The 16,916-nt window shown below is 39.2% G+C and overlaps 1 protein-coding gene across 6 annotated transcripts in view; it reads right to left on the minus strand.

Annotated features, from left to right (window-relative positions):
- Positions 1-16,916, minus strand: part of SIDT1 (SID1 transmembrane family member 1) — a 104,151-nt gene that overhangs the window by 51,620 nt on the left and 35,615 nt on the right. For all 6 annotated transcript variants that reach the window (XM_043874995.1, XM_043874991.1, XM_043874993.1 and 3 more), the window contains 4 exons: positions 10,670-10,715; positions 3,374-3,475; positions 2,673-2,756; positions 745-832 (listed from right to left, as the gene is read on the minus strand). In XM_043874995.1, the coding sequence (XP_043730930.1) occupies positions 745-832; positions 2,673-2,756; positions 3,374-3,475; positions 10,670-10,715 (320 nt within the window). The remainder of the gene's footprint in view (positions 1-744; positions 833-2,672; positions 2,757-3,373; positions 3,476-10,669; positions 10,716-16,916) is intronic.

Raw genomic sequence — 16,916 nt, forward strand, 5'->3', positions numbered from 1 at the left:
GAGCTTACACATTGGGTAAGTTGTCAATTGGGATAAATTGCCCTACTTTGCTTACTTACTATCTTGAAAGGGACAATTTTGGCAGTGGGAATTGAGAATTCTGACTTTTCCTGGGGAAATGATGACTGCTGATAAATATAGGTGGCTCCATTACTGCTAGCTACCAAAATGATCTTAGAAAATGGACCTCGATTTGCTGTATTAAAATCATTATTTGTGTGCGTGTGTGTGTGTGTTAGTCACTCAGTCATGTCTGACTCTTTGCGACCCCATGGGTTATAGCCCACCAAGCTCCTCTATCTGTGGAATTCTCCAGACAAGAATATTGGAGTGGGTAGTCATTCCCTACTCCAAGGAATCTTCCTGACTCAGGGATTGATCCTGGGTCTCCTGCATTGCACAGGAATTCTTTACCATCTGAGCTACCAAGGAAGCTCCATTACTTCATAGTAGTAAATATTTGTTGAGTAAAGAGCCAACTTACCTCATATAGTCTGAGGAAGTACAAGACTTAGAAAAGATTCAAGGATCAATAACGTCTTGAGATCTATTATTTTCTTCCCTTTATTTTTTTCTCAAGTACATCTCAGACTGCTTTGCCAAGCCACTGCTGATAACCCTGACTTCTTGGAACTAGAGATGGTTGAAAGGGATCAGAAGGGGCCAAAATGAACTGTTTGATTTGTTTCCATTCCATTCCATTACGTTTTTCTACATAGCCAAATATTCCTCACTATTGCTTACCCTGGATGAAGAAAGATCCTCCACAGGCATAATCTTCAGGCTTTATCACAAACACCACAAAGAACTGCTCACCTGGAAAATCTTTCTTCTGCATAAGACATAAAGATAGTGAGAGAAGAAGGGAGAAAATTCATGGTGGTGGGGGCAAAAAGAAGGAAAGAGAAAAAAAGTAAAGATCACCCCTCTCACTAATTCCTTAGAAAGGACTCTCACATTCCCATGATCTACTCCAGGTTAGCCATAATAAAATAATTGTTATATCCAAGAAATTATGTAGATACACTCTTCTGATTTGAGTCTGTCTTGTGCCCACTTGAGTGCTCAGAATTGTATAAAATATATGTCAACAGCCTACATATTAAATTCTTCAATAAACTTTATTTTTAGAGTTGCTTTTGCTTTTTATAGTGGTATAGCTTGTTATAGTGTTTTTATCTTAAAATTCAATGGTAAATGACTTTCTGAAAAGTCATATAGTCAGAAGATAAATTAATTTAGGTTAGGGAAGCAAATACTCAAGTTAGGAGACCTGAGTTATAGTCCTAGCTTTGACTTTCTCTGAGTGAGCTTCTCTGTGTCTCAGTTTGTTATCTATGAATGAAGCATGGTTGACTAGATAATGTTTAAGATCTAGCATATTTATACTATTTTGACTTTATATTATTCCCAAATTTCTGATGTTTAACCTACCGAGAAAATGGCCCAAGACTGAATCAGGAGTCCAGAGAGCTGTACTAATTTATTGCCAAATACATTCAGAGTAAGAAAGTACTGATACACTCTGTACTTCATTAATTTACTGTCCAGATGGTGTAAAAATCTGAGTTTCCTATTATGCTTATTTTTTTTCCTTTGAAATTTGGGACTATATAATGCTGAGGTGCTAAGGAAAAAAATACTAAAACAAGAGCAGATATTTGCAGTATCAAATCTGAGACATTAAAAATTAAAGCCTGACTAATAGAAGTTTTTAGGTCTGATACTTAAATTATAAGTAACCTCTCCTCATTCATGGCCTGTTATTCAATAAACAGTATCTCCTTACCTAGAGAACATATCAAATTGCAGGTACCTCAAGTAAATACCACTCTAAAGGCAGGACAGAATCTCTTTGAAAATATGCTGACATGATGTGTATATATTTTTGCTACAAAGTTATCATTGAAACAAAAATTTAATTATAATACCAAAAAGGCAAACTTCTACACAAATGTGATTCATATTCCTTTGAACTTACCCATTCTGTCCAGAGTTGAAGTTCTCTTTTGGTTACTGTCACTAGTACAAAGTATCAAAATATGTGTCTTTTAAATTGAAATATACTATTTTCAGGTGTCTCAGTGGTAAAGAATCTGCCTGCCAATGCAGGAGAAGCAGGAGATGCAGGTTTGATCCCTGGATTGGAAAGATCCCCTGGAGGAGGGAATGGCAACCCACTCCAGCATTCTTGCCTGGACAATTCCATGGACAGAGGAGCCTGGTGAGCTGCAGTCCGTAGTGTTGGAAAGAGTAAGCAACTGAGCATGCATGCAAACATAGTTGATTTACAATATTGTTTTAGTACAATATATTTAGTTGTTTTAAATTGATCAGATAAGCTTTATGCTACATTGGCACCGCCCTCGCATTGAGTAGACTGGAATCTTTCACCCTTGTCTCTGTAAGCAATCTGTCAGACACCTCTCCTGCTGCGTCACAGGTTCCCAAGATTCCCCAAGGGGAACAGGGCACCTGGTAGAGTAGCATTATCCACCAGGTATAGCAATCTTTGTTTTGAAATCAATCAGAAAGGAAAGAGATTCAGCATATACAGTGAGTGGTAATCCTTTAGGTTTCTCTAAATTCAGTGGGTGACCAAACTGATTCAGTAGGTAACCTGATTATAAACTTTGTCACTGACGATGATGCCCACAGAAGTGATGTCTCACCTGTAGTGTGATGGCAGCTTTCTTAGTCATGGACTGGTAGACACCATTAAATTCCACATTGTGGTCGAGATCATATACTGGGCACTGTCATGTGCATGGGGGATAAAAAGGGAAACATCACTAATGTCATATATACATACCACACATACCACCTGGATCACAGAGGAGGGGGTCCTTACTGAGCCAGAAACCATGAAGAGTTTCCTCCCAGAACAGTCATGAAATAGTTTTCCTAAAATTTGGTGCCTTGTCCTCTGAAGTCAAGGTCACTTTATATTAATATTAAAGAGAACATAAAAGATCTGTCCTAAAGTATATCACACCTTTCCCATATTTTATTAGTACTTTATGAGACAGAAAGGGCCTAATGACACAACAAAAAATTCAAAACATAGAACAAGCAGTAGGTTTCTGTTTTTCTTGTGCAGTTTACAACTTGGTCTTCCTTATTCTCTATCACGATCATCCCTCCTTCCCTTCCTTCCTTTGTTCATTTTGGTGAAGAGTCAACGTCTCTCTATCTCCCCAGATCAATGTCTATAAACACATACTGTGCACTTATGTGCACAAGATGCAGCTTTTAGTATTTAGCAGTCTTGTCAGCAGTACAAAGTAAGAGGATGAAATGGTGCTCACGCTCTTATTTATCCTGAGACAATATAAAACTCCATATTGGAAGGTTAACAAGTTATGAAACTCACCATGATATTCTGGACTGAGACAACAGAGCATGGATAAGCCAAGGTAGACATGACTTTAATGATAACTGAGTCTACGTCTTCAGGAAATTTGTACAGGAAATACTGAGAATTAAAAAAAAAAGATAGGATTTGTTAATGCTAAGAAATGTTTAGTCACAAACTATTTTCTCATGAATAAGGTGGTTTCCTCTAATATGAGGCACAAAGTTCAGATGTAAATCTCAGTAAGCCTCCAGTAATTCAGCCAGCCATTCATCTCTTGCATATTGAGCAGATGCTCTGTGCAGGGCTCAGATACTAGGAATACAGCCATGAGCAAGACAAAGGAGCCATTTAATACAACATCGCTGTATCATTTTTTATGATATTTATTTCTCAACTAAAGTTTGCTACACTTCATTCCAATTTCAACTTAAGAAGATCCCCCCACCCTTTGAATCAGAGATATGTGAAATGTTATAGGAAACAAAGTTTACCTCTATGTGGTCATTTTGAAATATGAACTCTTCCTTGAAAGGCAGACAAGCTTGTTCTTCAAGAATCTTAACCACCTTCCCATAGGCAAGGATTAGCACTACACCCACCTTTCCCCTAGACTTTTTTTTTGCCAAAGAATCTATTTCTTGGCTGGAACTCAGTGAGATGACATTTAGATTCAAAGACCAAGCCCTACATCTAGGCTCCTGAAATATGTTCACAATTTTGTGCAGGCTAAGATATCTTTAAAAGTATTTCTCAAATATCAGGATAAGGAAACTAGATTCAAAGACCAAGCCCTACATCTAGGCTCCTGAAATATGTTCACAATTTTGTGCAGCCTAAGATATCTTTAAAAGTATTTCTCAAATATCAGAATAAGGAAACATTTATAATAGAGGTTATACTATTTACCTACTTAGATTATCAATTCACCAGAAAAATTTATTAACTCTAAGGCTATGGTCTTTCCAGTGGTCATGTATGGATGTGAGGGTTGGACTGTGAAGAAAGCTGAGCACTGAAGAATTAATGCTTTTGAACTGTGGTGTTGGAGAAGACTCTTGAGAATCCCTTGGACTCCAAGGAGATCCAACCAGTCCATCCTAAGAGAGATCAGTCCTGGGTGTTCACTGGAAGGACTGATGCTGAAGCTGAAACTCCAATACTTTGGCCACCTCATGCAAAGAGTTGACTCATTGGAAAAGACCCTCATGCTGGGACAGATTAGGGGCAGGAGGAGAAGGGGACGACAGAGGATGAGATGGCTCGATGGCATCACCGACTCGATGGACATGAGTTTGGGTAAACTCTGGGAGTTGGTGATGGATAGGGAGGCCTGGCGTGCTGCAATTCATGGGGTCGCAAAGAGTCGGACACGACTGAGCAACTGAACTGAACTGAAGTTTTAAACATGTTGCTAATAATGAAGAAAGGGGACTTCTTCCCAGTAATTATAAATATAGTAACTGGTTGAGAAGCTTGACATGAAATACATGATTAAGACTTTGAGGAAAACCAGACAAAGATGCCACACAAAAAAGAAAACTACAGGCCAATGTCACTGATGAACATAGATGCAAAAAATCCTTAACAAAATTCAGCAAATAGAATCCAACAACATATTAAAAACATCATACATCATGTCCAAGTGGGCTTTATCCCAGGGATGCAAGGATTCTTCTATATCTGCAAGTCAATCAATGTGATATACCACATTAACAAATTGATAATTAATAAAAACCATATGATTATCTCAATAGATGCAGAGAAAGCCTTTGACAAAATTAAACATCCATTTATGATAAAAACCCTCCAGAAAGCAGGAATAGAAGGAACATACCTCAACATAATAAAAGCTATATATGTGGTACATATATACCATGGAATATTACTCAGCCATTAAAAAGAATTCATTTGAATCAGTTCTAATGAGATGGGTGAAACTGGAGCCCATTATACAGAGTGAAGTAAGCCAGAAAGATAAAGACCAATACAGTATATTAATGCATATATATGGAATTTAGAAAGATGGTAACGATAACCCTATATGCAAAACAGAAAAAGAGACACGGATGTACAGAACAGACTTTTGGACTCTGTGGGAGAAGGTGAGGGTGGGATGTTTAGAGAGAACAGCATCGAAACATGTATATTATCAAGGGTGAAACAGATCACCAGCCCAGGTTGGATGCATGAGACAAGTGCTCAGGGCTGGTGCACTGGGAAGACCCAGAGGGATCGGGTGGAGAGGGAGGTGGGAGGGGGGATTGGGATGGGGAATACATGTAAATCTATGGCTGATTCATGTCAATGTATGGCAAAACCCACTACAATATTGTAAAGTAATTAGCCTCCAACTAATAAAAATAAATGGAAAAAAATAAAAAATAAAAAATTAACTTCAAAAAAAATAAAAGCTATATATGACAAACCCATAGCAAACACTATCCTCAATGGTGAAAAACTGAAAGCATTTCCCCTAAAGTCAGGAACAAGACAAGGGTGCCCACTCTCACCACTACTATTCAACATAGTTTTGGAAGTTTTGGCCACAGCAATCAGAGCAGAAAAAGAAATAAAAGGAATCCAGATTGGAAAAGAAGAAGTAAAACTGTTTGCAGATGACATGATCCTCTACATAGAAAACCCTAAAGACTCCACCAGAAAATCACTAGAGCTAATCAATGAATATAGTAAAGTTGCAGGATATAAAATTAACACACAGAAAGCCCTTGCATTCCTATACACTAACAATGAGAAAACAGAGAAATTAAGGAAACAATTCCATTCACCATTGCAACAAAAAGAATAACATACTTAGGAATATATCTACCTAAAGAAACAAAAGACCTATACATTGAAAACTATAAAACACTGATGAAAGAAATCAAAGAGGACACAAACAGATGGAGAAACATACCATGCTCATGGATTGGAAGAATCAATATTGTCAAAATGGCTATTTTACCCAAAGCAATTTACAGATGCAATGCAATCCTTATCAAGCTACCAACGGTATTTTTCACAGAACTAGAACAAATAATTTCACAATTTGTATGGAAATACAAAAAACCTCAAATAGCCAAAGCAATCTTGAGAAAGACGAATGGAACTGGAGGAATCAACCTGCCTGACTTCAGGCTCTACTACAAAGCCACAGTCATCAAGACAGTATGGTACTGGCACAAAGACAGAAATATAGATCAATGGAACAAAATAGAAAGCCCAGAGATAAATCCATGCACCTATGGACACCTTATCTTTGACAAAGGAGGCAAGAATATACAATGGAGAAAAGACAATCTCTTTAACAAGTGGTGCTGGGAAAACTGGTCAGCCACTTGTAAAAGAATGAAACTAGAACACTTTCTAACACCATACACAAAAATAAACTCAAAATGGATTAAAGATCTAAATGTAAGACCAGAAACTATAAAACTCCTAGAGGAGAACATAGGCAAAACACTTTCTGACATAAATCACAGCAGGATCCTCTATGACCCACCTCCCAGAGTAATGGAAATAAAAGCAAAAATAAACAAATGGGACCTAATGAAACTTAAAAGCTTTTGCACAACGAAGGAAACTATAAGCAAGGTGAAAAGACAACCTTCAGAATGGGGGAAAATAATAGCAAATGAAGCAACTGACAAAGAATTAATCTCAAAAATATACAAGCAACTCCTGCAGCTCAAGTCTAGAAAAATAAATGACCCAATCAAAAAATGGGCCAAATATCTAAACAGACATTTCTCCAAAGAAGACATACAGATGACCAACAAACACATGAAAAGATGCTCAACATCACTCATTATTAGAGAAATGCAAATCAAAACCACAAGGATGTACCATCTCATGCCAGTCAGAATGACTGCCATCTGAAAGTCTACAAGCAATAAATGCTGGAGAGGGTGTGAAGAAAAGGGAACCCTCTTACACTGTTGGTGGGAATGCAAACTAGTACAGCCACTATGGAGGACAGTGTGGAGATACCTTAAAAAACTGGAAATAAAACTGCCATACGACCCAGCAATCCCACTGTTGGGCATACACACCAAGGAAACCAGAACTGAAAGAGACACGTGCACCCCAATGTTCATCGCAGCACTGTTTATAATAGCCAGGACATGGAAGCAACCTAGATGCCCATCAGCAGACGAATGTATAAGAAAGCCGTGGTACATATACACAATGGAATATTACTCAGCCATTAAAAAGAATACATTTGAATCAGTTCTAATGAGGTGGATGAAACTGGAGCCTATTATACAGAGTGAAGTAAGCCAGAAAGAAAAACACCAAATACAGCATACTAACACATATATATGGAATTTAGAAAGATGGTAACAATAACCCTATATGTGAGACAGCAAAAGAGGCACAGATGTATAGAACAGCCTTTTGGACTCTATGGGAGAAGGCGAGGGTGGGATGATTTGAGAGAATAGCATTGAAACATGTATATTATCATATGTGAAATAGATCGCCAGTCCAGGTTTGATGCATGAGACAGGGTGCTCGGGGCTGGTGCACTGGGATGACCCAGAGGGATGGGAAGGGGAGGGAGGTGGGAGGGGAGTTCAGAATGGGACACACATGTATACCCATGGCTGATTCATGTCAATGTATGGCAAAAACCACTACAATATTGTAAAGTAATTAGCCTCCAATTAAATAAATTAAAAAAAAAAAGACTCTGAGGAAACCAAACAAAAAAGCCCCCATATCCAGATTTAGTAAATCTATCACTTTGAAGGAGCAGTGAAACCCATTAAAACTTCATTTTGCATTCCATCATCCTCTTTACTAATCTTATCCTGAGAACCAGAGCAAGGAAAATAGAACTTTTCAACAATCCAAAGCCTTCCAAGTGGGGAACAATTATTTTAAGATTAAAGAGTGTCGTTAATGCTACTATCTGGAAGTCTGTTCATGCCTTGTAACAGATGGCAATGCTCTCAAGAACCCACTTCATTTTGTGCTTTTATTTTGGAGCTTGATTCAAATGCATAGAATACAGGGCTCTTCCAAAGATACTCTGGAATTCCCAACATGTGTTCTTGGTTCTTAGGGAAACCATACTTTGTTACCTCAAAAGCATTATTATGGCTACTATTAGCAGTAATGAAAATGAATGTCATATATATTCCTATATATTCTAGAAGTAGGTTTTGTGCAAGCTATAGGCCGCTACTGAAGTCTTATCTATATGCCAAAGTATTACCAATCTTCTTTTTTAATAAATTGCTTTAAATTTTATTTATTTATTTACTTAATTATTTGGCTGTGCTGGGCCTTTGTTGCTACATTCGGGCTCTCTCTAGTTGTGGTGAGTGGAGGCTACTCTCTAGGTGCAGTGTGGGCTTCTCATTGTGGTGGCTTCTCTTCTTGCAAAGCACGGGCTCTAGAGCATGAGGGCTTCATAACTAATGAGTAGTTACTTCGCAGGGGGTTAGTTGCCCCGACGCATGTGGAATCTTCCCGGACCAGGGATCAAACCTGTGTCCCCTGCATTGGCAGGCAGATTCTTAACCACTGGAAGAATCACCAGCAAAGTCCCACGAGTTTTTTTAATCTCTAAATTACCATAAATCCCAAGTAAATAAACCCTTTGCCTTGATAATGTACTTTTACCAGAAAGAAGCAAATGACAAGGATCTAAAGCAATGCCTGGAATTGAGGCTAAAAATCACCTTCTTATGTCCTGATTACCTATCCAGTTTCTGTTACCTGCTTCTATCTATAGGAACAGAGGCAGGCAGTGATGATGCAGGTTGTCTGAAACTGTACAAGCGTTTGGGTGAATTTAAAGGTACAGAAATTTTTTCCTACAGTTGAAGAAGATAAAAAATATAGGCCAAAATGGGAACTGTTATGAGTAAAATAAGACCTTATAGATGTCAAAGAATTTCTGTTTTGTTTCATGAGTTTTTCTAGGTATGTTTTACTCTAGTTTGTAATTAATATACAAATTATTTGGACTTTAGTGTTTAATAATTTTTTTTAAATGGAAAGAAGCTGCAATGTATAATCATCACTGGTTTTCAGTCTGCAAAGCACATCATGACATTCAGGACTCTGGACTGGACTATTAGACTGTACTTTTTCTGCAGTTGGGGTGCAAGTTTTTCCTTTCCTGTCTAGATACCTCCCATTGCACCCCGCAAATAGTGCTTTCAAACATTTCATGAATTAAGTGACCGATCCTTTGAGGTGCATGGACTGTGGGTCTGTAGTCCTCTTCTGTCACTGGGTGGCAGCGTACATGCACTGTGGAGACTTTTACTGATGGGAAGTGTAACTCTAAAAGGTGTGCAGGTGTCAGCTTTGGCAGGTTTGGTGAGCTGACTGTGCACATTGATTTCCAACTCTGTGTTCAGTGATGTCATGATGACAGTCTGAAATCGGCCAGGGTGGAAGTATTTACACTGCAGAAATGGGCAAACTCTACAAAACAGGGCTTTCTCTCTGAGAACAGGTTCACCAGCTCACAAGTGATTGTAATAGATTTACAACAGCATCCATACAATATGTTAATTCCAGTTCTAGTATATCCAAGGCCACTTTTGACCAAAGTTGTATTGCAGCATACTGAAAATTTACAAGAAACATCAGGACATTAAATAAATCTGCTTTAAACTTGGCTATTGCATGAACCTTATTCTTTCAGAATCTATGAAAGGAAAAAGGAAAGTAGCTAGCGGTATCACTAGAAAAGCAGCCTGAATTAATCAAAGTTTTAATCTGTTTATTTGGTTTATGATTAAGGCCTAGTGGAGAGCATAACCCAAGTATCTATATCTTCTGATAATTTTTGTCAGCATACCTGTTCTTTCTTAATGATGGAAGAAATTAATTTTATCCATAACACTGTAGATATTAAAATCTGTCTCATTTTTGTTATATTTTCCAGATCAGTTGTTTACTTTTGTATCTGTTTAGTGGTGGCCTTCCACTCTCTGTCTCCCCATCCCCATCCTAATTATAAGGTCCTTGCAGGCAGAAATTGCTCCTCTCTTCTTCTTCATCCTTCTATCCCTGGCACCTAATACTGCCTAACACTGTACCTGGTGTGCATAGTTGGCCCATAATTTAATGAATGAAGGTTAAGCCAAGGGATATCTGTAAACATGTCATGCCTCCCATTTCACACCAGTTCAAATGGTGTGTCTAAAATCTCAGTTATATGAACCACATTCCAAAAATACAAATATAGCTCAAGTTGTAAAAGATTAAGGGCAACACCACGTGCTAACTCAACGTGTTACCATGGTTTCTTTAGGTAAGAATCATGATAACCTTGAAGCCTTCACTTACCTGAGGTTGAGAGGGGCTGGCAGTGAAGTGAAAGGTAACATTTGTCCTGAGAAATACAAGGGAAAGGGGGGAAAGTGAAAGAAAAACATAAGTTAGCAAGCAAAAGTTATTTCTTAAAAAAATCTCGAACTAGATGCAAGAAAAGCCCTACCCTTTGAGAAAGCAGTTCTGTCTGGGCCAATAAAAGTGACAAAGAACACTGCATGGGAACTTGGTGGTTTCAGTTGTCAAGAATGATCAAGTTGGGAAGGGATCAATTTTATGTCTATAAAAATAAACCCATAAAGTTATACCTATACAAGTAAGTACTTTGACTTTTATAGACACATTTGTCTTCAGATTCTCTTAAGATTTTACACTCAACTATAGGTTTTAGGTGTCAGAAGTGGGCTGAGAGAGGAAAAGAAGGCTTGAGATTCTTTTGCATAATTCAGATAGAACTTAAAAATAATTTTGATGTATCCATGGCAAAAATATCACTTTTTAAAAAGCATGATGAATAGATAATCACCATGGGAGGGTCTCTAGGGATAGGAGCATGCTTTTCCTGCCCCAAGCACCCCACAGTTGTCTACATTTCCCTCCAAGATCAGGTCTTCTTTGGGTTAGACATTGCCTTCCAAGACCCTTCTTAAAATGCACATACCACCAAAAAAATATAATGAAGTTATTTTCTTTTCAATTATCAATTTTCTATAAATTATTTTATTATATATCTGCATCTTCTGTGAAAGACAGCAATGATCCAGCACTGAGGAGAGTGTGAGGAGGGTGTGGGAAACATACATTTGTAGCATAGAGTGCTATTGGGAAGGACACATGTGAACAGTTCAAGAGTCTGGAAAATGCAAAAACAGATTAGGTCTTCTCTGTAGTCATGCAAGGGCTGTTTGGGGCTTTTGTTCTTTCTGGTTCTTGTCTCATCTTTAATTGTGAGGATCACTCACACATACTCACTGTACTCTCAGTGCCTGCATCAGGAGAATGGCATGATCCCAACCCTTCAGTGTGACCTGAACTTCTGGAAACCTGAACTTTTGGGGCCCCTCCCCAGCTTCATCCCCTGATGCTCTCTAAAGAGTCTTTTTTATCCACTCCTAATTTTTTCCTTTATAAAAATTAAACCATTTAAAATTTTTACTAAAGATTCCTTTAGAAAGGGCATGTCAGGACATTGAAGCATGAAATTTGTAATTGGAGGTGTTGTTTAGAAGTCACAGATTTTGAACACTGTTTCTAAAGGTAATGACAAACAATTTAGGCCATTAGTAGACTAGACATAGAATTTGGCAATAGATACAATTTATATATATATATCCACTCTCAATAGAAATCATCATTAGAGTCAAGGGTTGGTCCTGCTGAAGCATGGTTAATAACACATGACCTTACGTGACGTAAAGAAGCTGAAGCTGGTGTCAAATCCAGCTCTGTGCGTGCTCTGAGACTCCACAGCCAGAGTCAGGAACCACGTGCTGTGCATGGTTCTCTGCAGCATGGGGAATGTCATCTGCAGTTACCAGGGCAACACGGGCCCTCAGTTTTGTCTGTTGCCAGGTCAGGGGAACAAAAAGGACAGTGGTTTTCTTGGCTGGCAACAGACAGGTTAAGATTTCCAGAAGCAAACAGTTTTCATTGGCCAGAAATTTGTTTTTAAATTTTCCCCTGTCATTTGCATTCCAGTTAAGACTGAATGTGTGGACATGGATAGGAATTTTCTGGGTTTTTTTCCCCTTGTTCTTTCTGTTTTCTTTACTAGTACAACACACACAAACTTTGAAAACATATTTTCCTTAAGACTATCACATGTAATCTCCTCTTTCTCCTGGAGTCAACAGTGTGTGCAAAATAAACATGGTGTCTGTTGCAGATGAAAGGTTCTGTTTCCTTCCCCATAGGCCTCAGCAGAGGTGGAGAAGGTTTATTTTATCAGGGGTCATTAAACAACAGAACAAGTCTAATTGAAACACATGTACACCTTCAGTTTTAGAGAAGGAAGTGTGTAATTTTCAACTTATTTGTTTGAAAAAATTAAACACAGGAAACATGTTTACCTAATAAATAAGAAAACCTAAAAACTAACTTTGTTTCCTCACTGTGGCTAGCTTGAGGAAGAGTGAAAGAGAAAAAGAACAGAGGAGTCAAGAGAGATTGGAGAAGAGGGGAGAGGGGTCCATGGGGAAGGGAGAGAGAGAGAGTGTGTGTAGGAGGTAATGAAACAGGACAAGGAAAGGGAGATGGGAAGAAAGGATCAGTGGAAAGACAAAGTCAAAAGCTAAGTCATTTTTTGAGGTGAGTCAGAGAAGACTGTGAGATTAATACTCATCTTATTATATGACAGCAAGCCCCTAGCACAGACCAGAGTGGGGATTCAAAACCCTCACTTTGTTTGTCGAAGGAAATTACTCTGGTTATTCACCTGGACTATGGACTTCAGAGTATCATTTCCTGTTATCTCCTTCCTGCCATCTGTCATGAACTGACTTTGTTTACCACAAATCTCTCCACAGCCCTCCACCATCTGTAGCCCTCCACCTCATGGCTCTGGTCAGAGTATAAACTCTCCATGCACGTGCTAAATTCTGTCCTTCTCTTCTCTGGGACTTTGCTTCTAGAAAAATCCAACTGCCCTATAAACTTTATTTGCATTGCTTCTCCTTGGTTTACAAACATACTCTAGTCTCAACCATTTTCAAAATAATTAACAAGCAAAAGCACCCAACAAAGTTGTACTCTTTCTCCTGAACTTCCCTCCTTCGATGTCATTCTGTATCCTCCCTCTCCTTCACAGATCAGCCTCTTCACAGGGTGCTGTGCTCCCATCCCTCATTCCCCTTTCCTTCTCCACTGCTGTCAGGGTTCTTTCCCTACCATCTCCCTGAGGTTGCCAGTCACCTCCTCTTGGCTAAATCCAGTGACTTAATCCCTAATGTTCTTTCCCTCTCTGTGACATTTAACACTGACTACCACACCTTCTTCTGTATGGGCTTCCCTGGTGGCTCATATGGTAAAGCGTCTGTCTGCAATACTGGAGACCCTGGTTTGATCCCTGGGTCGGGAAGATCCCCTGGAGAAGGAAATGGCAACCCACTCCTGTACTCTTGCCTGGAATCCCACGGACAGAGGAGCCTGGTAGGCTACAGTCTGTGGGGTCGCAAAGAGTTGGACACGACTGAGCAACTTTACTTACTTTACTTTACCACAACTTCTGCCTTAGAACTCTTCCCTCCCGTGGGCTCTGTGACACCTGCTTTCCTGAGTTTTCTCTCATGCATCTGATCATGCTGACTCAGCTTCTTCTGAGAGTTCCTGTTTCTCAGACCATCCCTTACATGAGGATGTGACACACAGTCCTGTTTTTGATCTCCTCATTTTCCTTAACCATATATATCTTCATTCATATATGTATAACCACATGTTATAATTGCCATAAAAATCTCATATATATGTATGTATGTATATGTCTGTATACACACACACACACACACACACACAGTTGCTACAACAATGCCAGAGAATCACAAGTTTCCACATTCAGCCCAGGGCTACCTCCAGAGCTCCACTCACTGAAGAGTGTTTCTCTGCTGGGCTTCTGCACTTCACTGTCCCTCAAGGCATCTCAAACTCAGTATATGATCAAAATGGAATGTACTACCCTTTCCTTGACTCTTATCTGGCACGTCTGTCCATAAGCCTCACCTGACTTCTGACATCATTGTTGGAGTCATCTTGGATTCCTCTCCACAACTGCTGCTCACTCTGTCTTCCTGATTCTATTAGTATAAATGTAACACCTGAAGCACTGTCTGTGCTCAAGTAACATCCAATAAGAAAACAAACGCGAATTTGAAAAGCAATGTAAATCATTATGTAGTCTACCCCAAATATCAAAGGGCAATTACATAGGATGATGCATAGCAAAATGGTCTAAAAGCCTCTTCACTCATCCATTTCCTCAAAAATCTATTGCTCTTTACAGCACAGTAGCTGCACTAGCACACTAAAAACTCTCTCTCAAACCAGACTCAAAATCCCACTTAGAAGTTTACAGGAGGGTTGAAGGATTCAAGTACTCATATAAGACTGTATTTTTAAAATTTTAATTTATTTTTTAATTGAAGGATAGTTGCTTTGCAGAGTTTTGTTGTTTTCTGTCAAACATCAACATGAATCAGTTGTAGGTATACATATGTCCCCTCCTTGTTTGACCATGCCACATGTATTTTTTGGATTTGTAAATTGTCCCCATGTGTATTATTTGACTCTTTTTCTCCATTACAACTTTGTTGCCACCATAATATATTCAGGTCCTGATAATTTTTTATTCTTCTCTATTCAAATTCAAATTTTATTCTCTTCATTTGCCTATGTGCCTCTACCCTGGCCTCTCCAATTCATCTTCCACATGGCTACCAAAATCATCTGAAAGATCAGATTCATTAGTGGCTTCCATAACCTGCACGGTGAAGTCTAAAACCCCTGGTACAGCATAAAGATCTCCAAGAGCAAGGATGGGGTACTGCCTGCTTCTCCCCTTGTCTCCTGTAACTTCGCCTTGGGCACCACGTGGCCCAGCCTTCCATGTGAAGCTTCTCTTTAGTGGGCACTGTGTTGCTCAGCCCTCTCTCCTGAGCATTGTGCTGGTGTACATTCGACACTCTGCTGGGTACCTGCACTTCAAGTTCAGCATGAATTTATCATCTCTTCCTTCCCTCCTCAAAATTCTCATTTTCTCTTAGAGGCACCGCCATCTACAAGTTACATGGTCATCCTTGACTCTCCCATTTCCCTTACCCCAAATATTCAATCAAGCTTTGTCAACTTCACCTCCAAATTTTTCCATTCATCTCCTTATTATTTATGTTGATCACAGCATCAGTACTTTTAATTTCTCTGCCTCCAGTCTTGCCCCCTTCAAATCCATTCTCCACATACCTATGACAGTTTAGACAACTGTCTAAATTTCTTAACGGCCCTTCCAAGCTCCTCCCACCCCAGGGTCAGGTGTCTGCCTGTTCCTGCAGCCTTCTGCTCTTCCCTGTCTACAGCATCATACTCTGGCACAATGAACACCAGAGCAATGGTGTCTGGGAAAAGGAGTGAGGGAAAAACTGGGGTGTGTGTGTGTGTGTATGTGTGTGTGTAGGCAGGTGCAGGAGAATTAAGACAGCAAGGAGTAATGTTTAAAAGAATAATTTTATTTTTAAGCTGGATTTAAATAAAGAAATGCTTATTGGAATTGAGAAACATTTTTAGGTCAACAAAAATTCAGAAGGCAGTTTTAAAACAGAAAGTAGAAATAGCATGTTACAGTGGGAAGAACTGAGAACTGCAAGTCAGAGTCAAATCTAGTCTTGATTTTGCCCTTTCCCAGATGTGTGAGTGTGTACAAATCACTTAACCTCTCTGGGTATCAGTTTGCTCATCTGCAAAAATGAAATGAGTGAATTCAATCCCCAAATGTCCTTCTATCCTTAAAGTTTATAATTCGAGAAAAAAAATCCCAGGATATGTTTCATGTACCTTCTAGTCTAACACAGAAAAACAAACAAGAGAAACTTCAGTGTTAGGAAAGTTGAGTTAATTCTTCAGTGTTTCTCTCAATACCTAGAGTCCAGATGTTTCCAGTCCTCAGCTCTTGCCTGATCCATCATTCTCTGGATTTCTGGGCTTCCAGCAATGCAGGATCCCTGGTTCTATCCCTCGGTTGGGAAGATCCCTTGGAGAAGGAAATGGCTACCCACTCCAGTATTCTAGCCTGGAGAATTCCATAGGCAGAGGAACCTGGCAGGCTACCATCCATGGGGTTGCAAAGAGTTAGACACAACTGACTGACTAACACACAGCCAAGGCTAGTGTGGGACAATCCAGAGCCAAGGAGGAGGGGACACATAAATCTCAGTTACATCTCTTCTCTGGCTTATCTTAGTCTCAGAAAAGCTCTTGTAACTATGTACCTTTTGAAATGGTCTTGAATGTCTGGTTGCTGAAGTCAGGTCACATTGTGAGAGGCGGAAACAAAAAGCAATCTGAGGGAATAGATTTGCAATTTCACTACATGTGAATCATTCATTAACACTCGCAGGCTTGTGACCTTATGACTTCAGTTTCACAGAATTCAGTCCTCCAAAGTGTCTAATTAGCCTTAGAGATACCAGCCCTCCAAAGTGTCTAATTAGCCTTAGAGATACCAGCCCTAGAATTCAAGTACACTGCTACCAAGTGACAGTGACAGGTTAGACACACA

Source organism: Cervus elaphus, chromosome 19 (genome assembly GCF_910594005.1).
Source record: "Cervus elaphus chromosome 19, mCerEla1.1, whole genome shotgun sequence".
NCBI classification, from domain to species: Eukaryota; Metazoa; Chordata; class Mammalia; order Artiodactyla; family Cervidae; genus Cervus; species Cervus elaphus.